General features: G+C 37.9%; 1 protein-coding gene across 11 annotated transcripts in view; it reads left to right on the top strand.

Moving 5' to 3' along the window:
* LOC136857939 (serine/threonine-protein kinase MARK2) overlaps positions 1–25240 on the top strand; it is a 677731-nt gene that overhangs the window by 228894 nt on the left and 423597 nt on the right. For all 11 annotated transcript variants that reach the window (XM_068225359.1, XM_068225361.1, XM_068225358.1 and 8 more), the window contains 7 exons: positions 3398–3451; positions 3577–3625; positions 3800–3936; positions 21819–21875; positions 22006–22141; positions 22290–22510; positions 22595–22694. In XM_068225359.1, coding sequence (XP_068081460.1) covers positions 3398–3451; positions 3577–3625; positions 3800–3936; positions 21819–21875; positions 22006–22141; positions 22290–22510; positions 22595–22694 — 754 coding nt within the window. The remainder of the gene's footprint in view (positions 1–3397; positions 3452–3576; positions 3626–3799; positions 3937–21818; positions 21876–22005; positions 22142–22289; positions 22511–22594; positions 22695–25240) is intronic.

Genomic DNA, 25240 nt, shown 5'->3' with positions numbered 1-25240 from the left:
AGAATGTCCCAGGCCCCTAAAACTAATCAAGAGGAACATTGCACTAACTGACCTTTGTTGTTGGATGACTTGTGCAGTCTCTCTTTCCTGGCACTCACCTCCACTTTAAATGTTACTGATGTTATTACAAAAGCTAACCCTTCTATAATGGGGATGGGAATGCTACTGTTGGATTCAAAAGTATGGATATTAGAGTTTAAATGTTGAAAAAATGAGTTGGTTTGATTTTTCATCGTGGAACTCGTGGTAGGTAATGCCAACATGTGACTTGAATGATACCTGCAACACATCATAATGGCAATTTGGGTCCCTTCACTGTATGGTTCGCGATGCAGAATGCAACCCAAAAGTTAGGAAGTAACTTATCAGTCGCTACTTGCAGTAGTAATAGGAGATAACCTTCAAATGGGGTGAAGTTGGCCGATTTTACATTTCATATTTAAATATTTCTAGAATGAAAAATGATAGGAACCTCATTTATCTTTTAAAATTTATGTCTATGCCACTACTAACAATATTCATGGGCTTTGCAAATGTCACATGTTACAGATGAAGAGGAAACTGTCGTACGTGTCCTGGTAAAGTTAACCCCACTATTGGGTTAAGTTGACTGGCTATTTGTTTTGCGTTAAACTTAGTTTTATAGTAATGTGGAAGAACATGATATGAACTTAAAACAAAGTTTTGATATGCTTAAACAACCAATAAATTTTACAAATTAAGAATTTTCACACAAGTTCTCACAAACAGTCTCTTCTTCCTTCACACTAACAGCAGTCTGACCACCTTGATTTTTACCATCGTGACCGTGAATTCAGTTCATGAGAGTTCCTTTAAGGATATTGTATGCTTTGTTTCCTTTATTGATACTTATTTTTCCTTCTAATACTTCTTTTAAACACCTTTCTAAAACTTCATTATTATACTTTTTCTACTGTAGATTTTCGTTCATTAACATGTGGCATTTTCACACTCTGGACAGCTATGAGGTGTACACATGGAGAAAGGTATGGAATACCTGGCAAACACATAATTTCATTTTAATGATTCAGTCACTCGTATAACTTATGTCCATCTGCACTTCAACATCTTTGTGGAGAACGAAATCAACTCAATTTCTGGCTTCATTAGGATTCTCACTCCATTGCCGTATATAACTATAAGATTTTTGTTCCTGAACCTTTCCATTTCATCTCGACCAACCCTAAAATACTGAGTGTGCATGTGTCCATGAGGCCTACAATTTCTTTGCATGTACCAGTATCCCCTGTGGGTGGGGGACGCAGACGTAGAATACATCCATGGTATCCCCTGCCTGTCATGAGAGGCGGCTAAAAGGGACGACCAAGGGATGATAGAATTAGAACCATGAAACTACTTGTAATTAGTACCATCATGCGGGGAACATCACGGGTCGCCTTTACTTGCGATTAGTACCACTATGTTAAGTACACAATAAGTTCAAGATTAGCAGCAGCAGAGAGTGGTTCACTGTGAGTTTACAGTACCTGTGATTAGTACCGCTATATGAGTGACACCATGGGTCTGCATTGCCTGTGATTAGTACTCACTATGTGAGGAACACCACGGGAATACCAGCGTCCGTGATTGGTACACCTATGTGATGAACATCATTGCTTTGCATTGCCTTTGAGTGGTGCCAATACGTGAGAAACACCATAGGTGTGCGAAACCTGTGCGACGTACGATACTTGTGAGTAGTACCATAATATGTGGAACACTGTCAGTCTACACTCCCTTTGATTAGGTCCGCAGCATGGCAAATATCATGGTTCTACTTTACTAGCGATAAGTAGTATTATGAGGGTTCGTTGTCTAAAGGGATCCAAAATCCAGGTCATCAGGCATCATAGTTTCAAGAATGTGCTTTAGAAGCAGTCCCTTGGTTAGTAATACTATTGTTTTCAGATAGTTTCTGGGAAGGTGGGGCATTGCGGGTCAGATCCACAGATAGTCTTAAATTCATATTCATCCATTCATTCATCATCACGTTTTGAATTCTGGTCAGTGGATGATTTTGGACTTTTAAATTGTCATTGCATTTCGTCTCATTTCGTTCCATTAGGGGCCGTTGCCCTCGATGTAGGGCCCCTTTAAACAACAAGCATCATCATAATCATCAACAGCATTTACCAGTATAGGTGAAGATATTGAGGTTTCCAGTTCTGAGCTGTTTCTTCCTGAATAATGTCGGTCTCTTCCTGCATCTCCGATGAGCCTCGGGTTGTTGGCCGTCTTAAATTCGTGAGTTGCATGAAGAGTTGTTGTCTTGTCTGGTAATTTTAACACTTTACATCCGAGACTTGTTTTGGTTTTGAAAGCTACGATCTATAAACTCTCTTCGAGTAGTTTGCTAGGCTCTAACACTGTAGAGGATTTTCTGTTTGGGTGATCTCCCTTTGCCTTTGGCAGTCCCCTACCACACCTGCAAGGCAGAAGCGGTGTGGTGAATTTGTGTGGCATTTTCTACACAAAGAACTTACCAGGCCTCCTAAGGGAGAACCCTTCCGCCCTCAGCCGTTGGTTCTCCCTTAGTTTGTTGGGTTTGGTACTGGCCGCCCAACCCTCAGCCAGACAGTCACAGGTATTACTTTCTACTGTCACATACAGTAGCAGGGTGTTCCTGACCTGACCATTTCTTCTGGTTGCTTCAGTTTGTTTACACTACTGGTGTTTGGTCTACAACCCTCGCATTGAAGTCCTTCATCAGCACAGTACCTTTATTTTCATACACATTCCTTAATATGTTTATAACTGACTGAGTTGGCCATGCAGTTGGGGTCGCAGAGCTGTGAAATTGCATCTGGGAGATGGTGGATTTGAATCCTACGGTACCGGGCGAGTTGGCCGTGTGGTTAGGGTCGCGCAGCTGTGAGCTTGCATCTGGGAGATACTGGGTTCGAACCCCACTGCCGGCAGCCCTGAAGATGGTTTTCGTGGTTTCCCATTTTCACACCAAGCAAATGCTAGAGCTGTACCTTAATTGAGGCCACGGCCGCTTCCTTCCCACTTCTAGGCATTTCCTGTCCCATCATCATCATAAGACCTATCTGTGTCAGAGCAACCTAAAGCAAATAGCAAAATGAATCCAATAATCAGCAGCCCTGAAGGTGGTTAACCGTGGTTTCCTATCTTCATACTGAAGTAGAAATTAGTCAGATTTAAGTTGTATGTGTATGTGCAAAATTTGATTCTGGGGCTATATGCATAAATCGTGCTCAAACACCACTAATTTACTACTTCAGTGTTTTTAGTATATTTGAACTTTTAAAATTCTAAAAGTTAATTGCATAACGAAGTTCTGTATCGTATTTGTTGATATGATGCCAGAGAATAAGAAATGAGTTTATAGTTATGTTCTTTTCTTTGTTCACAGGTGGCCATCAAAATAATAGACAAAACTCAGTTAAATCCTGGCAGTCTACAAAAGGTAAGATATTTTTGCATATTCCTTTTTATGGCCTGCATAATTTTGTCATATTTTTTAGTGTGGAATGTGATGATTATTTGAAATTAGTAATGAGTTGTCATATAGTTATTCATTGTATTTTTCAGCTTTTTAGAGAAGTTAGAATAATGAAGATGCTAGATCATCCAAACATAGGTAAGCTGAATTTAATTTCATTGTTAAAGATTTCTTTAAATGTCTTTCCAATGTTTACAAATTTGCTGAACTTTCCTTTGCAGTTTAATTTTTAAATTATTTATTCTGAGTAAATGAATTATTGTTCCCTCCCCACTCCCATGAATGTTCTGTATAATATCATTTTTATTACAGTGAAATTGTTTCAAGTGATCGAAACAGAAAAGACATTGTACTTAGTAATGGAGTATGCTAGTGGTGGAGAGGTGTTTGATTACCTCGTTTTACACGGCCGCATGAAGGAAAAGGAAGCTCGCGCCAAGTTTCGGCAGGTAGGTCTCTTATTTCTTCATTCTTTGCCTAGAACTGGGTGTTATGTTGCCACTTTCCATATCTCAGTATAAAATAGATTGGGGCTTTTATCTTTTCATGTCATTTGTTTGAAGAGTAGAGGCTACTAGGAAACCTTTTGATGTTTAAACAAACTCAAATGGAGTGACCTAATCAGGGTAAGAAAACTGTGAATGACAGATTAGTCTGCATGTATGAAAGTTCATGTACCCAAAATGAATACCAGTAAAGGATGGGGGAAGGGCATGGAGTTTTAGAATTTGGTTTCTCCATGCTTGGGACTGTAAGCGCATGCCAGGAATGTGTCGCTGAACTCTCACCTCGAGCTTTGCAGAACTTCCACAAGACTTTTTTTTTTTTTGGAGGGGGAGTTAATTTTTTCTGCCTATTGCATCTAACATGAGGCATCCCCATCCCGTGGAATGGATTTGTTTCTACATAATCTCAAACTTTCTTGCTATTATGATTGACAAGAGAAGGCTATACTGTTGGCCCTATCTTCAAGAAGTATAGCAATTTGCTTTTTATCATGTACAGTAGAACTTCGCTTAACCGAAACCCGGCTTAACCAAAATGCTCTGGCAAAATTGTATTCTAATATTTTGTTTTTACCCTCTCATCCTTAGCCATCAATATTAGTAATTCTCTTGCTATATGTGCTGAGAACTGCTAGGCAAACCCCATTTTTTATATTAGGACTTATGCCAGAATGCACATGTAGCATTAACAAAGAAGTTTCTTACCCTCTAGTTCATTCCATGATACATTTCTTTTTGAACAAGTAGGAATTATCATTGTGTTATTCGTCATGAAGATCATGTAGACTGTGGTTAACGTTGCTTCATTTGCAGGAGTTTCATCTTGTGTACTGTTAAGACTGTACTGCAGCTTAATTGATTTCAAATTGTTATTAAAATTCAGTACCACACTCTTTAAGTACAGTACTGAAATAAAATTACTGTATACAGTATTCAGTTCAGTGGTAACAAAATAAATTGTTTCATTATTTCAGATTGTTTTGCGCTTTGTTGAACAAAGCAATAAATCTACACCAGCTGATGTATTGTTGCTTAAACGGTGGCGCGACATAGCTGCACGACAGCCCTGCACCAAGTAAATTCAGAAAAAAATCACTGAATTTTATACAATGAGTGACATTAAACATTTTAATGTTAATATACAGTTTGCACTTTACTTAACACAGTCTATACATTTTTATTTCGACATCTAACTTCCGAAAATATTTACCATGCGTCATCCGAAAAAATGCGTCAACCAAAGTGGCTCCGCCCCCTTTATTTTGGATTAACGGGGTTCTACTGTGTTTGAAAACTTACATCTTTATCTATCCTACATGATATTTACATTGAATGGATTGATTCATTTAATCATTTTCTCAAATGTGTAAAAGATGAATGTCCTTGTGACTGGTTTTACTTATGCCCCAATAAAGCTAGGAGCTGAAGAACACAACTCAGCAGGTAGCAAGATCGTACCCTGCGAGACTACTGCAAATGTGTTCTTTTGGAATTCTATCGCACCGCTTGTGTAAATTTACTGTCAAAGTGATCATTCCCACTAGATCCAGCATATTTTAGTTGATTAGAATATCAATTTTGAATGTCGGTCTTGTCCAATTGAAAGGTTCGCTTGTTAGCCGTTTATTGGTGGTTGGTCAGTCTGTTGGTAGACAGTCTTGCCACATGATCATAGAAAGTTCTTCCCCACACAGTTGGAGAGCCCCTTTATCCAAGAGTAAAGCTCTGAATTGCGATGTCTCCGATAATTCCCACCTTCCAGTACCGGACGTAGAATCTTTTTGAGAATTCTTCTCTCTCATACTTCCAGTTTTTCATTCAGGCCTTTTCTATTTAGTGGAAGACACTCTCAGGACGTCCGGGCTGATGACTGTAGGGTTTCTGCTTCATATTGCACATCAGGCATCAGCTTTTGTAGGTGTTTTGAGCCTGTCAACAGACCAGTTCCGCCTTGTTAACTTTTGCGGAGAGGGATACTTTCTCTGATTAAATTGGGTTTAGTCCATTCACCAAGGTGCTTAAATTTTGTCCACTTGCCTGATTTTACCCTACAGTCGGTTACCTTGGTTTGACTTCTGTTTTGATCTCTAAGGTTTCAGAGATTTCGTCTCTGAATTTATTCTTGGAATGTGTTTCATTCAGTATTTGTAGAATGAGTCTTCAGGTTTTTTTTTTTTCAAGTCCTATCAAAAATTTTACTAAGGGCCTTTTGGTGAAGTCTTAATTCCTGAAATCAACAATGGTAACTACCACCTTGAGGTTTCTGATTTTGGAGTATGCTAGTACTGTTTTTGGGTCAAAGAATTGCTCGGCACAGGATCAACTCTTCCTGAATCCTCACTGGTAGTCCCCCAGTTTCCCTGACCTTGTTAGTAAGGCTTTAGATGGTACCTTGTATGTGACGGGATGGTGAGGGATCCCTCTGTAGTTGTTCACATCTTTAAGTTCTCCTTTCATGTGAAGGGGAAAGATCAAATCTGAGGTTCTGTCAGATGGCAGCCCCTCTGTTTCTGAGATGTTTTTAATGATCTCCATGAGCATGTTCACTGTCTTGCTAGCGGCACACTTCTAGAGTTTGGCCAAACTGGTGACCTCTGCAGTTGCCCTGTTCGTGAGCAGCTGGTGATTTGACTGACTTCTTCCACTGATGGAGGTAGTGTCTGGATATGGTGTCATTTTTTCTGCAGTAAGTTTCCATAGGGTGGATCATAACTGAGCTGGTTCATGAAGTACTTAGCTAGGTGGTGGCTGTTGTCCTTGTTGTAAACCAGCTTGCCTTTTTTGCCTTTTAGGTCTCTTAAATGTGGGCTTGGTTGAGTATACAGTATTTACTGACAAGGAAGGGTGCCAACTGCTTTTGTGCATATTTTGAATCTGTATAGTGTGTTGAATAGACAATATCGAAATACGCATACCATGCAAATTACAACTGCTATGGGCAAGAAACATAGGAGTTACGAGCTGCCAAATGAGGGGTTCAGGTGTGAAACATGGTAAGTGACAATTTTGGCAATATTGAGTTATTGAATGTAAAACATGGTGCCTGACCTGGTTTGAAAGGAGCGGTTAGTTTTTTGGTATCTCAATAGATGGTAGCAGTATACAGACTTATTTTTCCTGCTAACTCCAAACCAGTACTTGTAAGACATGGTATGTGAGACAAAATGGCTGCTAGAAGGAAGTTGGTGTTTGATAGGGAAAAGGAAGTGTGCAATGCTGCAATAGCTTCTAGTGAGTGATTAAGACTGTGATGTTTCTTATAAGTACCAGCCTATCAAACAGAGGAAAATAGAATTGAACACTACACTGTTAATATCCAAAAAGAGGTAATATGATTTTATAACCTCACTTCTCCCGCTTGCAAGTATGTCGGTATCTACTGCAGTTACCATGTTGTACGTGCATTGGGGTATCTACTGTATATAGCATGTTATTCTTGCACAGTGTGACCATATTACATTTTGAAAAAGGCGGATAGATTGCATAAAATTATTGCAAGTTTGAAATTAAGGTTTTTATTGCAAAAACACCTATTTTAATTATAAATTTGTTGTGTATACATGTTTAATTTATTTTTCTGTGTTGATCCTGTCACTGATGACATGGACGGTAACGGAGAAAGATGTGGGAGAAAAAAGAAACTGCTTTGAATCAGCAACAAAAAGTTTAGAAGATCGCAATATAGGTCCACCTTATCTGCAGAAACTAGTAAAGAAGCAAAAGACAAAAAGTTGTCACCCAGGTCCTCCCGGCTGTAACTACAAGAAAGCATGCCTTCAGATACTCAGTGAAGACGCTAGCAGGGACATTTTTCAGAACTTTTTGCATATGGGAAATTATGATTTTCAGATGTACTCTTCCAGTTCTATTCAAGAGACCCTATCTCATAGATGCAAGCAAATAGTAGTTCTGATATGTGTATACCACAAGCATGTAAAACATGGTATCTACCATTTTCAGTGTTTTGTACTGGTTGATATTAGTGTTTTTCAAAGAGTAAAAAAATACTTCGTGTATGATATGCAAAGTTCAATTAAACAGTAAGACAAGTATTAATTTTTGTAAATGTTTGCCTTCCCGGTAACTCCAAAGCACTAAAGCACTAAAATGTCAGTTACCATGTTTTACACCCGAACCCCTCAAATATAGACAATAAGTACACGTAAAGACGAGAATTCCTTGTGCTGATTAATCCAGACACTGCTGAATATTGTAAACGGACGAGCGATGCATTTAGTTACGTTTAAATACCAGAAATAAAACACTGGGTTCAGAGACAAGAATACACGTGTGTGAAGGAAGGGTGCCATCCATTACAATAACAATCATTATCATGTATGAATGGGTGGTTGCTGCAACCGAACCCACAGCACCATAAGTCATCTTTGCTCCCTTAACGGCAAGAGTTCTCCCAGAACATATCTCTTTACAAAACTCTTGACTGATCTAAATTAATAATATGCTTTGGTGTAAAATAATACTCTTCAATGAAACACCGTACTTCCATAACAAACTCGTCAGCTTTCTCTTCTATATCAGCGGCATCACCAACAAATCTTCTGCCAAGTTTATGCGTGATAGTGCGAGAAACATTTAATTCCAGCAACACTCTCCAGTATCATTTCATTTCATTAATCATTGCCCCAGAGGAATGCGACAGGCCTCGGCAGCCGGCACAATTCCCATCCTTGCCGCTAGAAGGGGCCTTAATTCGTTCCATTCCTGACCCAGTTGAATGACTGGAAACAGGCTGTGGATTTTCATTTCATTGCGAGGAACAAATAATTTTTTTCTTTTAAACCGTTTTCGTCACGATTTGGAAGCTTTGAATGTCAAGATGGTGTTTGGATTACTTTATGCTTTCAAAGACATCGCCCAGATTCGTAGCATTCAGTCCTTGTATAATTCAGTGTTGTTTTCACATGGCAATGAACTGATCACGTACCTTGCTACTTATTCTTTCTTGAGGCACCTTCCTTTTTCTGCCGTGTCATTTCAGTGACTTTTTGAAGTATGAGAGAGAGAGAGAGAGAGAGAGAGAGAGAGAGAGAGAGAGAGAGAGAGAGAGAGAGTGTGTGTGTGTTTGTTTACAGTAGCGAATTTAACTCTTACTGAACATCTCTCGGGCTACTCCAGGGCGACGCCATTGTAGAGGATCATTTCCCATTTCCTCTAGGCTGCTTCATCCAGATTGTGTAAGCGTCAGCCAAGTAACCTACAGGAAATTTTGTTTTATTCGCCTTTGTTGGTGGTGGTGGACAATACGAGAAACCGCTGTTCTCTTGTCACTGCCAATGCTGGGCTGCTTTGTGAAATTGTTTCATTTTCTAGGTGTATCGCTGGATCATCCCTAAAATCACATTCAATATCATCTTCATCGGTGATGTCTTCGTACTCCTCAACAAGAATGTCTTCTTTCAAGTAGTTCTTTTGTACTTGTTTGAAAACTATGCAGTCTACCCTAGTTCACTATTAAGTTGAAGTTAACCTTTCAATACTGTTAAAATAAGAAATGTAAGTTTTACACTCCTACTTAATTATAATTGGGACCGGTTTCGACCAGTATTCTTGGTCATCATCAGCCGATCACGAATAAGTATAAAAGACAATGCGCAGGTAAATAAAATGTGAAGTTTAAATAATTCTGTCGGTTGCTGGTTGTGAAGCACTAAAACACTTAGGGAGCACTGTGTGTTGAAATTTCAGCTAATCACAAATAAGTATGAAGATTAAATATAAGATTGAAGATAAGATTAAATATAAGATTAAATAATTCTGTCAGATGCGGTTTATTTCAGTATTATGAAGAAGTTTAGAATCGAGCAGTTCATGAGGCACTGTGTGTCGATAGTTCTGAAAATATTGAAGAAGTCATAGATCAAATACGTAAATGTAGTACGGAGGAAGTTCTTGAAGAGTTAAATAATCTGATTTCATAAGAAATATGGTTAAAGTCAGTTGGCTTACTTATTCTCATCTTATTACCAGTTATCCATTTTTCAAATGAGTTGTAAAAGCCGAAAACTTCATAAGAGTTTTGGGGAGATTTTAAAGATAAATTCTCACTTCATGTAGCTCAATGGAAGTCATGTGCTTTAGAAATCCAAGGATTAGTTGCTAGAATGAAGTTATATGTTCAGAAATACAACAGCACCAAAGATAATGAAGAAAAAATTGTTGATACTGCAGCATATGGCAATAAAGATCAAAATTCAGAGACAGATCCAAAATTTTGACCTTCAGCATCAAAACAAAAAATATTATTAGTTACATATCAGCTATCCACTTAGAGTACCGTCTCTAAAAATTAAGCAGTGTCAGATTAGTCACCTTGTCCAAACTAGTGAAAAACAAAATTCTGGTATGCTGCAAACAGTTCCTTCCCCTCTATTAATAATTCAAAATTCAGAAGACTCTGAAGTATGTTGTGACCTGGATATAGTCCTCCATCATCTTCTGCAGTAGCTGGACCACTTCTTGAAGAAATTTATCAAGGAGAGGGATCAGTGTTTCAAGGCGTTTTTGGTGTTGCACTATGTATGAGCTTAGATGGATGGTCAAATGTGCATAATGAGTGCATTGTATGTGCTACAGTGACCAGTGAAAATATATCTATTCAAGACAGTTGATACACGTGGGCATTCCCAGACACAAGACTACTTAAGTGAACTTCGAAAAATTCAGTAAAAATTTGTGGGAGCGAATTAAAGGGTGGTGTGAAAAGCTTTGTTACAGACAGTCTTCTCTCCCAGAATCTTACCAGTGACACCTCAGATGTAAAGAAACATGGAGTAGAAATTGTGAAATACTTTTGGAATAATCATTTTGCCAGTGCAAATTTAGGAATGAAGGGAGGAATCTTGCCTTAAGAAGTTTGATGGAATATGTTGTCTGACTGCCTTCAGTCTTGCATTAAAAACTGGCAACTACTTGTGTAGATTTGTGGAGAAAATAGATAAGATTCAAGATTCCATTAAGAGAACTGTTAGTGAGTTTCAAATGAAACATAATTCTGAAGACGTTTTAAATGAATTACAACTAAGAGCACTGACTCTTAATATTTCGACTGTACCATTGGACAAGCAGTTAGTGTGGAAAAAACTACAGTATAATATGGAGGAATTACAAGTGTTACGGAAATCTGCAACAAATGATACTAAAAACAATAATATTTGAAGAACGTTACAATCAAGCATTGGCTGCACCACATTTTCTGGCTTTCGTTGTTTACCCCTAATTAAACAACTCAGATTATGTTTAAAAATATCCATCCAGGCATGAATGTGCGTTTCAATTTTCTCAGGAAAAATATGCAGGTACATCATTTCTGTCAGTATTTGTGAAAAACCAAGCAAAATCTCAACCCTTCATTCCAACGATGTTCACCAATGAAGTGGTGCAAAGTGTGTGTGCTTTGCAGTGGTGGAAATCGCAAGAAAATGTCAGTGGCAAGTTGGTAATAGATGAAGTTATGCAACTCTTAATACCTAGAACATCATCCACTGGTGTAGAACGTGTATTTTCAATGTTTGGTGTTGTTCATTCAAAGTTATGGAACAGGCTTGGTGTGGAGAAAGCGACCAAGCTTGTGTGTTTATATAAACACTTAAATAAGGAAGCTATAAATGTGGCTGAAGATGAAGAACTAGCCTAGAAACAGGCTTAGTGTAAACAAATTTCTAGATTATTTTAAAAAAGTCATGAGACAGAAAAACTGGTTTAAAATATGTTTTAATCTGTCATATCTCAATTCAAAATATTCTTAAGACAGAATTTATATTGATTCTTCATTGTTCATCTTAGGTTCTTATTATACTAGGACACTAGTAGCGCTGAAGTTGTCGCCAACGCAGAAGTTCACTAGACACTGATGTCGCTACCAGAAATAATTATAATGTGCGATTCCTTTGTCCTCCTGTCAGCGGATGTTGACAGTTCCTTATCAGATTCATCACTACCATTTTGTCCAATTTTTTTTTTTTTTTTCAGTATCGTCCTCCATATATTCTCCATCTTCCAAAATTTCTACTTCGGGATCACTATTTATCAGAAAATGTTCTACTTATTCATCAACAAGTGATTGAATGTGTATTTTGAGATACCATGATGGTTACACGTTAATAGAAAAGACGAAATAATCGGATTGTTGGTTTTCCCATTTCATATCATACTCTTAACAAAATGGTACATAATGCCCTATGTCTCTCTTCTGAACAATTGCGTTCAGTAGTGTTGATGCCAAATAATTCTTCCTTATATCGAACACCATTAAAAATTCAAATATATACACACAATCGAGCATAGTTAGTTGTTTCTGAAGATTCGTCCAGAGCCAGAGAGTATACAGAAACATAATTTATTTCCTACTTGAATTAAGTACGAACATGCATTGATAACAATTCTATCTTGCGCACATTTGTAGTAGCAGACAGTGGTATACTTTTCATGGCTGTAATCTCTTTTGCATCACTTGAAAATTACTTAGTTACCGAGCTCGATAGCTGCATTTAAACCTAGGAATTTCATTTTTGTCCGTATTTAACTGAGAAAGGATGATAGGAAAAACTTAAAACGGTCCACCTTTTCACATTTTTGTATTGAAAAGGTGGACCGTTTTAAGTTTTTCCTATCATCCTCGATAGCTGCATTCGCTTAAGTGTGGCAAGTATCCCGTATTCGGGAGAGAGTAGGTTCGAGAGTAGGTCGGCAGCACTGAAAATGGTTTTCCGTGGTTTCCCATTTTCACACCAGGCGAATGCTGGGACTGTACCTTAATTAAGGCCACGGCTGCTTCATTCCAATTCCTATGCCTTTCCTATCCCATCGTCGCCATAAGACCTATCTGTCTCGGTGCGACGTAAAGCAACTAGCAAAAATTACTTGTTGACTAGGCACTCCTTCACGTTTTCAGAGATGACAAATTATTCTTTCTTTTTCAGTATACTCTTAAAGAAGCCTTCTCTTCTTCAGTGGTAATTCTTCTCGTGCCTTGTTGGCTGGCCCCTAATGGAACCTTCAACTGTTTATTAATCTTCCAGTTTCTTGCATCACTGTCAAGTGAAAATTGTTGGTCGTAACTGGAATGTTTACTGTTAAGATGTCACTTTACATTCCCACTCTTAACCAAAACAACTGTGTGATTCCGCATTAAACATGTCTGGTTTGAGGTACGGGTAGGTAAAAGTTATCCTTACCCGGACAAGGGACCAGCTTTCTTCGGAATGCAGAACTGTAGGGCCACAATAGCCATCAGCTATGCAACGGAACAGTTGTTCACGTTATGGTATTGTTTGTTAATGGCCTGGCCAATCTGACCAGCATGCATAGTTGTCTGCGGCAAGCTATTCCCATGATTTAAAGTTAAAAACTTCATAATGGGTCCGTATTGAACTGAGCATAACAATAATAAAGGTAAATTTAAGAGGTTCACCTATTCAATACAAAACAATTTTGTTGCTCTGCTTAAGCCACAACATGTTTATTTTGGTACCGTTTTCAACACTGGGCGACTGTCATCATCAGCCGATCTTATAAAGACGATCAGAGAACAAATTATAGAAGAAAATATGCACACATAGAATACAGGTCCTCGGCAAAACTACCCTTGAGAATAAGTGGTTCATAGATAAAATACAAAGGATGATAGAGCTTAAAAATGAATCAGTTGCTGACAAGTTAAAACCTTGAGCCTTATGTAATCTAGAAATGAAGATGAGACCACATTTAATGTTAAGTCTTAATCATATAAGTTTCTGCTACTAACAAGTTAACCTTGTGAGTTTTATTTATGACGATAAGATCACATTAGGTGTTGAGTCGTGATTGTATATGTTATTTTTGTTTAAAACTTGAGTGAACACTAAGAACTTGGCAAATAGTCTTCCTGTGAAAAAATGAAGTTGTTCTCATGCAAACTGTGCAGCTGTAAGTAATTGCGCTTTGTCTGATTTTTCTAAGCTAGTGTTGTTTCATACTACGAAAGGTGGAGAACATTACAAGTGGAGGTCACTAGTTGTTTCTGTGACCGATGTTTCTCAGTCCGATGCGGATCCTGAGGCATGGAGAAAGGAAATGGCCTAATTATAAAAGCTAACGACATATAGACTACTAAGGAGGGAAAGAAGAAAAACGACATGTGATATGACACTCACCCTGTGTAGCCTGCTGCAGGGCGCCTGAAGCATGGATGGGAACATAGAGCTGGTACGTGTGAGAGTCAAGGGCAGAGCAGGGGTAGGGGCTAGGCAGGAGAAGGGAGATGGTTGTGAGGAAGGGGAGTGAAGGGCAGTTGTATGAGGGGAATCCAGAGGGTGGTGTGGTAGCGGCTTGTAACGTGATAAGGTGTTACGCGTAAAATGAAAGTTGGATTTGTAAATGTGGTATTTTTGAGAAGTGTTATGAGAAAATCAAAAAGAATTTTGGGGTTCTCAGAAATGTCATTCAGATTTAAATTAGAGTTGAAATATTGATCCAGATTAATATAACAGTTTTCGGTGGCGCCGAGCAAAGGGCCTTTACTTAGTGTCTCCAGAATTTCAATATCTTGATCTATACTAATTGAAACTATGTTTTAAGTCTTGAATATGCTGACCCACCGCAGAAAATCTATATTTTATTGCGTTGACGTGTTCCACATACCTAATTTTGAAATCGCCTCCGGTCTGCCCAATGTAAGAACAATTACAGTTATTGCAACTCCACTTCAATAAATAAAACTAATGCTTTTTTTTTAGATCATGGGCTATAGGTTAAGTTGCAATAACTGTAATTGTTCTTACATTGGGCAGATCGGACCTAATTTCAAAATTAGGTATGCAGAACACATCAACGCAATAAAATATAATAGATTTTCTGCGGTGGGTCAGCATATTCAAGACTTTAAAAGCTTGATTAGTATAGATCAAGATATCTAAATTCTGGGGACATTAAGTAAATACATCTTTGCTCTACACCACCAAAAACTGTTATATTCATCTGAATCAATATTTCAACTCTAATTTAAATTTGAATGACATTTCTGAGAAAACATATAAAATAAAATACAAAATTTATTTCACCTACTCAGTACTATACAGTAATTGCAATGTTAATAAATACATTACAATATATTAACAAGGTACTAGTTTCAACCCTATATGGGTCATCATCAGTCTAACTAAGATACTTATGGATATGCCAAGTCCTAAGACAGAATTACATTGTGGAAATGAGATTTAAAAGAATGAACTGTGTATGTGATGCGTTGATGTACATAAAAAATGGTGGATTGATGAACTGTTATAGATGAAATATAGGGCCAAAACTAGTACCCTGTTAATATATTGTAATGTATTCATAAACATTGCAATTACTGTATAGTATTGAGTAGGTGGAATAAATTTTGTATTTTATTTTATATGTAATCTTAATTCAATATGGAACCAATAATGAAGTTGAATGATTTCTGAGAAACCCAAAATTATTTTTGACTTTCTCATTACACTTCTCAAAAATACCACATTTACAAATAAAAGTTTGATCTTTCATTTTACACGTAATACCTTATCACGTTACGTACCCCTACCATACCGTCCTTTGGATTCCCCTCACACAACTGCCCCCCACTCTCCTTCCTCAGAACCATCTCCCTTCTTCCGCCTAGCCCTACCTATGCTCTGCCCTTGTCTCACACACGTCCCAGCTCTCAGTTCGCATCCATGCTTCAGGCGCCCTGCAGCAGGCTACTCAGGGTGAGTGTCGTATTACATGCCGTTTTCCTTCTTTCCCTCCTTAGTAGTCTATATGTCTTTAGCTTTTCTAATTAAGCCATTTCCTTTCTCTATGCTTCAGGATCCGCATAGGACTGAGAAATATCAGTCACAGAAAGAACTAGTGACCTTCACTTGTAATGTTCTCCACCTTTCGTAGTATGGAACAACACTAGCTTAGAAAAATCAGATAAAGCGCAATTACTTACAGCTGCACAGTTTGCATGAGATCAACTTCATTTTTTTCTCAGGAAGACTATACACTCAAGAATCAACATCTAATGTGATCTTATATTAAATAAAACTCACAAGGTTAACTTGTTAGTAGCAGAAGACTTACATGATTAAGGCATAACATTAAATGTGGTCTCATTTTCATTTCTAGATTACATAAGACTCCCAAGGTTTTAACTTGTCAGCAACTGAAGATTCATTTTTTTAAGCTCTATCATCCTTTGTATTTTATCTATGAACCACTTATTCTTAAGGGTAATTTTGCTAAGGACCTGTATTCTATGTGTGCATGTTTCCGTGTGTAATTTGTTCTTTATACGATCGGCTGATGATGACACTCGCCTAGTGTTGAAACCGGTACCAAAATAAACAGGTTGTGACTTAAGCAGAGCTACAAAAGTGTTTGGTATTGAAAAGGTGGACCTCTTAAATTTACCTTTATTACTGCTATTCCCGTGAGTTTGTTGCAGTTGGGTGGTGGGGAGTGGTTTGAACTCCACTGCTGGCCATCTTGAAGATAGTGTTCCCATTTTCTCCTTCAGAGTACAGATAAGGAGCAGGAATCATCATCATCATTAGAATAGGCCAAGTTACGCTTAATGTCATATTGTTGAACAAGTTAAATGTTCAATGCGTATAAGTTCAAAACGTGAAGTTGCTCCCTGCAATATCACAAACAAAACTCTGTCACTGCAATAGTGCTAGTCGTTCCTGTGGAAGGAGGATATACATGTTGGTATCGTTCTCGTTGACAGTAGATGCTCAATTCTATAGATGCAACAAGAGGCTGCAGCTGTTGTAAACACTTGTGTACGTATCCTAGCAGGCTCATCACTAGCTACCACCAGCTGCTACATTGCAGTTTTTGTAATTCCCAAAATAACTGTTCCCTGGAAAATGGTGCAAGCTGAAGCTTGTGGCATTGTAATACTCTCCCAAAGGTCTATTACTTGTATTACTTTGGTGCATCATTTACGTTCCACCCTGTATGTGTAATTACATTGTAAGACAGTGTCTACTGTGCATCCTTTTTTCTTCAAAAGAACTGACCATCGTCATTCTTCTGTTTGTCATTGGGTTGTACTGAATCTGTGACCTACCCTGATGTGGCCCGTGCATCAATGTTTCGACTCGTAGGTTTCATTTCTACTTCTACTCTAGCAGCGCCCGCGTCCTCCTCCAGGAATCTCAAGTGATCTGCACCAAGGAGCAAGTCATCTTCATTGCCATTTGAAACTGTAAAGAGATACTGCCCAATTTTAGCATCTTGCATGAAAACATTTCTTTGCTTTCTGGAAGATGTCTAAAAGAAAGACCAAAGAAAACTCAGACCAGAATCATACCAGTTCTGTACTAATTCACATAAAATCACACACTTAACTTCGTAAAAAGATGAACAGGTACTGTGCTTCAAGGCAGTTTCCATTGAAATGTGATGCTTTTGCATTGTGAGTTCTGTACATGTGAGTTTCCTTGTCCTCTAGTTTTACTCGTATTGACAATTGGATTGCCCGTGATCCATAAATTTAACCTAATTTGGATAACATGGTAAGCAGTACTGTTCTACCGGGTGATCGTACAATATTTTCAGTGTATGTACTTCAAATTTCCCTTGTTGCATTTTCAAATATTAAACCAAATGTCTTAAATACACCAAAATGTATTTTCATACATTAAACATGAAATTCCTGTAGTTCAATATTTTAATTTGCTAGGGTGCACACACATGGCAAATATTGCATTACTTTTGTGATTAATTTCCTTATAGCATGTTGTTATGCATATAGATCACATCTAAAATATCACGTTGTTATAAAGATACCGGGCGAGTTGGTTGTGCAGTTAGAGATGCACAGCTGTGAGTTTGTATCCGGGAGATAGTGGGTTCAATCCCCACTGTCGGCAGCCCTGAAGATGGTTTTCCGTGGTTTCCCATTTTCACACCAGGCTAATGTTGGGGCTGTATTATAATTAAGGCCACAGCTGCTTCCTTCCCATTCCTAGGCCCTTCCTATCCCATCATCACAATAAGACCTATCTGTGTCAGTGCGACGTAAAACAAATAGCAACAACAACAAAATGTTGCAAAGAAATTATTTTTGCTTGAGTGATGGATGACTTGAAAGAGTTGATTTTATCTATTGCTTCTAATCATCATCATCATCATCATCATCATCATCATAGCCCCTCCAGGATGCCGGGTAGGGTAGTGTTGATGAGTCTTCGCCATCGTCTGTCCAGAAATAACTTCTCTCTCACTTCTGACTCTCAGTTCTCTTCAAATCCTCTTTCAGCTCGTATAGCCATGTCTTCCTAGATCTCACTGGCCTTCTTTCTAGGCATACATGTGGTGTTCTTGTGCCAGGCATTCACTTTACATATCCATACCATATTAGTCTCGAAGATATCTTCTCTTCTATATGTTACCTCTACTACAGTGGTAACACAAAACAAGGCACAAACACAGTTAAGAGGGGAAGGTAAGAGCAAACTACACAATATCAGAAATCACTACACACTCGGATAAACAGTAGCTGGCATTACGCGGATTTCCAACAAAACATGTATCTAAATATCAGTAGGGCCAACTAGTGGACAACAAACCGGGAAGATGAAAAAGGCTGGGAACCTACCAAAGGCATTGACATGGCTTAGATTGCAGATTCCGAAATGAATCGCCGTGATCCTTGGATTTGAAAAATATTATTTACAAAATAATTTTACAAATACATTCCCAATACAATTCCAAGTTACGAGCTATAAGTTCAGTGATATACATAGCTTAGAGGTTCTTTGATAATACTTTTGTAGCAGTGTAAATTCAAATTTCAAATCAACTATACATCTAGTTACCAATGCAGTTGTACAATGCAATTTACAGAGAAGTGAAACAGGTTCTCCAAAATCTAGCGTACCTCAAGTGATACAGAACTACCAGAGGCAAACCCCAAGGGAAATAATATTAAACTACAACCTACATATCTTAGTGAAACAAGAAATGGGAATGCCTTGGAAACGAACAGATAAGCCCAGCTGAAAAACTAAGGCGTCATAAGTAACTAATTTGGCGAATCTAGGAGAGGTTAGGGCAAACTCCTGTATGAAAAGCAAATTGGAACATTACGGAAATTTTAGCAGGAACGGAATTCAAGAGTGCTTACCCGAGGAGAGTGCCATCCCAGAAACCGGGCGACGTCAAACAGAGAGGCTGCTCACAGACAGACAGACAGATAGACCAAGACCGACAGAATTCAGAATCCGAATTAATTCTAACACTGCCTCGCTCTCTATATATAGGAAATTCTGGCCTTGGAGCCGCCAATCAGCGTACAAGAGTTCCCTATCGCTACCTAGACTCACCAATCACAACCTTACTTTCGGTTGCAAACTTTGACTAACATTCTAGAATACGCCTGATCGCGAATGTTGTATTTCCAGAACAGTCAGAAATATTTTCTAGAATACATTACCCACAAAACAACACACCCTGTTCCATAATTCATGTAACTTTCTGGATCCTTCCAGGAAATATAGAACAGAATTCTACTATTTACAAATGCACATGTCACCAATCTTACACAGTACAGGTTAGGTCATTACGTTATATCATGCTTTACAAATAACAGTACAGGTTAGGTCATAATAAGTGAAACATCATATTGTACTTCACAAATAGTCTAAAAAAAAACAAAAAAAAAACAAAAAAAAAACACTACTTTCCACTTGCACTACATAGTTCACTTGTGACACTATAGACTCCAGTTCCATTCTGCACCCCTACAGTATGCGAACCTGTAGTTTCCTTCCATGAATACTATATGTTACTGTGTTAGACCAACCCCATGATATTCTTCTCGCATGCCCACGGCAAATCTGGGTACGATGAGCATCGAGGAATAAATAGCCGGAAAAACACAATACATACACAGGCAGAAAGATAACCAAAAATGAATTTAAAAAATAAAAAAATCAGTAGAAGCTCAAATAGACCCGTGGTAATGCGGCATTACATACATATTTACTTATGATGTTAACGCGAACCAGGTTGAAAATGACTAGAGACAAAGTCATGAATTGAACTCGAGCTTATTAAATTAAAAGGGTAAAGTTTGAAGTGCTACCCCTCCTATTCCCACAATAATAATGTCAATTTAAAAAATCAGTACGGTTTATGAAACAATAAGTAAATTAGAATAATAAATGGCCACACAAAAAATCAGAAAGAGATTATTAAAAAATGGGAAACAGGTCCAGATGGAAACAATACATGACCTCAATACACAATTCACTATCCTCATAGCATCGTGCCTCCTCATAACCTGAATCAGCTGACAGATTTAATCACACATAGAATACAATTAAATAGGAAATAATAAAAGAAATTGTTACCTGGGTACAAAATACAGTGAATGTACTGTATGATGTGTAGCTCAGCCCAAAGTAATAAATTACTTATCTCCACATCATCATGACGAGTCTCTAACGGTCGCGATATGCTGCCATTCAGTGGGATGTCGCTCAACAGTGGTTTCCAACGAACACAAAAAGAAGAAAGATCAAATATGGCCAAACCAAAGATGAAGGGAAGAGAAGGTGCGCGCAGGCATGACTCTTGGGATCAGAGACAAACAAAGCGTAACTAAGGGAATATATACACACATACCAAAAAATAATTGCCAGGGTCCCAAAAGCAAAAATAGGAATAAACGACACAAGTAGGCAATATGATGTGGTCCTGCATACCTCACATTCTAACACTCGCACAATAGGTTAAAGGGGTCCAAGAAACAGGGAACGCATGGTTTAAAGGACCCAAATGTAGAAGTAGGGTTCCCAAATAACGTTTCGTGCAGATATTCAAGGCCAAACGCACACAAGATCGGAGGCCCAAATCACATCATCATTACGTCTCTCATATACAATTCAAATGCCAAAACAGCACAAATCATCCATGTACAGAACGTTCCAATTCACAACATATTGAGGACATCAGAGAGCAATTTGGTACATGAATAATAATAGTACTGAGACTTCCACACATGAATCGTAGAATAAAATCAACGTAAAACATATCAAAGATACAACAGAGCTAATTTACGCAATACAGATACAAATCAATGAACCAAATTGTGACACAAGGGAAAACATGGCTGATATGAATGTTATATGGGCAACAACAGAAAGAGCAAAATGGGCCACCAAATAAAATAAAATTCCCACAGAGGCGATATAAATTGACATAATCTACACGGCTAACAAAAAAAAGTTAAAATTTTTTAAAAAATAAATACAGGTTGAAAAATAAAATTAAAAGGTAGTTACATTATCTGAATCAGGCCATACATATATGTGCGAAGGCACGTTGGAAACCTCTGAGACAGAGCGCAAATTCTTAAAGAGTTTAAAATAACGCTTGTAAAAACAAGCATTTATGAACATCGTGTCACCCATCATAACCCTTCACCAAGAATGAAGACTTTTGAAGATGAGTCATGGAAAAATCTAGATAGATAAGATCAGGAACAAACCTTGTAAAGTCACAGGATGACAAGGGCGACATTTGTGATCTCCTTGGATTAAGTTTAGGTGTACAATAAATTTCAAAGAGTTGGCCATGATACCGAAATCAATGAGTTCACAAATAGTTCGGCCATAAACCAAACCAGATAAAGACGGAAGTGATTAGGATATGGCACAATTCTGGTGTTATCATCATTACATGGTTCTTGCATGTTTTTTGGAGGGTAATTCGTAGAATTTAAATTTTACATGCCTGTTATTTACTAACTTTTCTCTCTTTCAGTACTCGTACCCTAATTTTTGTCTCTCTTATGTATTTCACAGATTGTTTCTGCAGTGCAGTATTGTCATCAGAAAAAGATCATTCACAGAGACTTGAAGGTAGTGATTTTTTCATTAATAAATTTTTAATCTTTATAACACAAAGATAAAATGAGAGATGATTTGTTTAATTCCTGGGATACGAGGAAATGTTGATTACTCAGAGCATGTTTTCCTTTTTAAATTGTAGGCTGAAAATTTGCTGCTGGATAGTGAAATGAATATTAAAATAGCAGACTTTGGTTTTAGTAACGAATTTACCCCCGGCAATAAATTGGATACCTTCTGCGGTAGTCCACCATATGCTGCACCAGAATTGTTCCAAGGTAAGTTGATACTGTATAACTTCCATTGTATTTGGTTGTGTTCAGTACAGTATGGTTGTGAAAATGAAATATTCATTGATATTCTGTATATTATAAAAAGTGTAGTTTCACTTGGGCATGGCACTGTATGTATGAATTTGATTTCCAGGCAAAAAGTATGATGGACCAGAAGTCGATGTATGGTCTCTAGGTGTTATCTTGTATACTTTGGTCAGTGGATCGTTGCCATTTGATGGCTCCACTCTCAGGGAACTCCGAGAACGAGTACTTCGGGGAAAATATCGGATACCATTCTACATGTCAACGGACTGTGAGAACCTTCTCAAAAAGTTTTTGGTATTAAATCCTGCCAAGAGAGCATCGTTAGAAGTAAGTAGAATGTATTGTAAAAATTGCTATTAAAAGTGAACTTTCTCTGAAACATGGGAACAGATTATTTTATTTTTGTTGTAGAATATAATGAAAGACAAATGGATGAACATGGGATATGAAGAAGACGAACTGAAGCCTTACATGGAGCCAGAACCTGACTACAAAGATCTCAAAAGGATAGGTACGAAATGTTAACCTACTTAAGCAGTTTAAATCTTATTCATGCAGCTTTACCCTTTGACATAAATATTTCCTGTTCTTCCTTTTTGTAAGGTAACTACAGTACTAAAGCAGAAAATATCACATATTCGCTTGTTATGTAATGTAGTGCTTGTAAAGCATATGTAAGTAGTTTTGGCTTTGTTAGTATTTTAAAATGTCTTAGGATCAGGAGAGTCTTTCTGTGGTTTTCTCCTGTGAAGTCTCTAACATTTCAAATATTGTAATCTGAATGCAGGGTGGTAAATAAACACTCAATTGTCGGTCTGAGTTGCTCAGATGGTTGAGGTGTTGGTCTCCTGAGCCCAACTTGGCAGGTTCAATACTGGCTCAGTCCGGTGGTATCACAAGGGGCTGAAATATGTCAGCCTTATTTCGGTAGACTTACTGGCATATAAAAACTCCTGCAGGACAAAATTCTGGCACCTCAGCATCCCTGAAAAGCATCAAAAGTAGTTAATGGGACGTACAAACAATAACTTTATTAAATACACAAGTAGTAGCATTTCGTCGATGCCGGGACAAAACTTCCTATGTGATAATATTTTTGGAAATATACTGACCCGCAGCACAAACATTATATCCACTTCTTTGTGACAAAACAGTTATTGATTTAATCATTTTCAACAATATATCCCTTCAAGAAGGAAAAAACTTGTTACATATTGTGTTTCTTCTATTTTAAGTTACAGTACAGTACAGTACATTGTGATTCGGTATGGAACTTCTGCTTAAGGAAAACTTATACACATCATATAGTTATGCTTTCCATCCGGTATTTTCTTCAACTCAAGTCTCCAACTGTTATATTTAATGAACAAGAACTTCATTTTCACGCTTTGTTCTGCACGCGTTTTTACAACGCTCCGCCTACTGAGATACATTTAAGTCATGACGGTCGCCAGTTCAATTTTTTTCAAAGTTGACAGCATGGTAGCAACTCTATGTATTATATTTTAGCTTTTTGAGGTAACCTATCCATTCACTTCACATAACCCCACCACACAAGCTGGTTTTTAAACAAGTAGTCTTGCATATAGAGTTCATTTCCAACTTAACAATTATCTCCATTCCAACTACCCTCCCGCCATTGTTACCCAATGGTTCCTACCAGCAATAATTCTTGTCACATTTTTATTTGGAAGGATTTATTGTTGAGGATGAAGTTAAAACCTGTTTTGCTTATTGCATTTTAATATACCAGTTTTGAAAGCTGTGTTTGCCATTGTTCTGATGTAAAGACAAGAAAAATCAAAACTTGCCTAGCAGTGAGTCGAGATAGGTTCTTCTGATCTACAAGTTCTAAAAAGTTTTATTTGAAGATCACGTTTATAGGAAATGCTACTGACAGACCAATTATTCTGTCCTTCCTGAAACTACACTGTTAGGCTATGATTTTCTCTTCCATCCTTCTTCATATCCTATCTAAAATTATTTCTGGGATCATAGCTGCAAGCTGGATGGGTGTAATTCTTCACCTTTCTTACTATCTCCATTGTTGAAAATTGTTATAATAATTCCTCTTCTCGTATACTTTGGTACTGTACCTCGAATTTGGCTAGCTCTTGGGAGAACTCGAAGATTGTCTCAGGTAGTGAAGGGAACCGTAATGGGTGTTGCTATGGAGAAATATGTTTTGGAATGATTACACAACTTGTTTTGTGGTTTATTGAAATGAATGAAGTCCTCTATGATGAAAATGAACAGTTCAGTCATAATATTGTGGGCAGTTGCTTTTCTTTCCCTCTCGTTCATTGGGATGGGCACCTCTGAGTTGAAGGCTGTCCTCGTATGCTGTGAACCCTTACTGAATGAGTTGTGCTCCTGTAGCCCTTTACCATAAACATCAGTTAGTATCACTCCCTATGATACTCCATACCGGTAATGATTCAAGATGCAGATTGTTCTGCTGGTGGACTGGCTTGGAACCCAGGACACAATACCATGGAACCAAGAATTCAGTTTATGGTGCATCTCTGTGGATGCCATCATGGAACAAATGGACACCACCTGCGGTATGGCGCAACGTTCATTTTATCCTGTAGCTATCTCAAACAAGGGTCTATGTCGAAGCAGTGACGCTGTTGCATTTGATCTAAACAACACCTCTCTCGTAGCTCACTAAATAAATTAAATCTTGCTGGATGAAAACACTTGTGTATTTTACACTATTGACCACTTAAAACTAATACATAAAGCAAAAAACACGCGTGCCTAGTCGAGCTTCTCCTCTCTCCTGACACTCTCCTCAAGTACTGCCACTGTTCCACATGTCGTCAGGTGAACTAAACAGAGCTAAGTAACCAAACATGCCGCCCACCTAATTTGGACTAAAAATTACAAATGAATGAACAAATTGACACAAAAAGGGGTATGTACATTGCAAGTCACCAAGGAAAAGGAGAAAAAAAAAAGGAAAGCAATCGCACTGTAAATTCTGCACAGTTCAGTCATCTGATGCTGTGGTATAACAAAGATACATGGACATGAGAGTTAATAGCAGAAAAA

This window comes from Anabrus simplex, chromosome 1 (genome assembly GCF_040414725.1).
Source record: "Anabrus simplex isolate iqAnaSimp1 chromosome 1, ASM4041472v1, whole genome shotgun sequence".
Taxonomy (NCBI): Eukaryota; Metazoa; Arthropoda; class Insecta; order Orthoptera; family Tettigoniidae; genus Anabrus; species Anabrus simplex.
The sequence above is the reverse complement of the archived record's forward strand: the minus strand, read 5'-3'. Positions and strand labels throughout refer to the sequence as shown.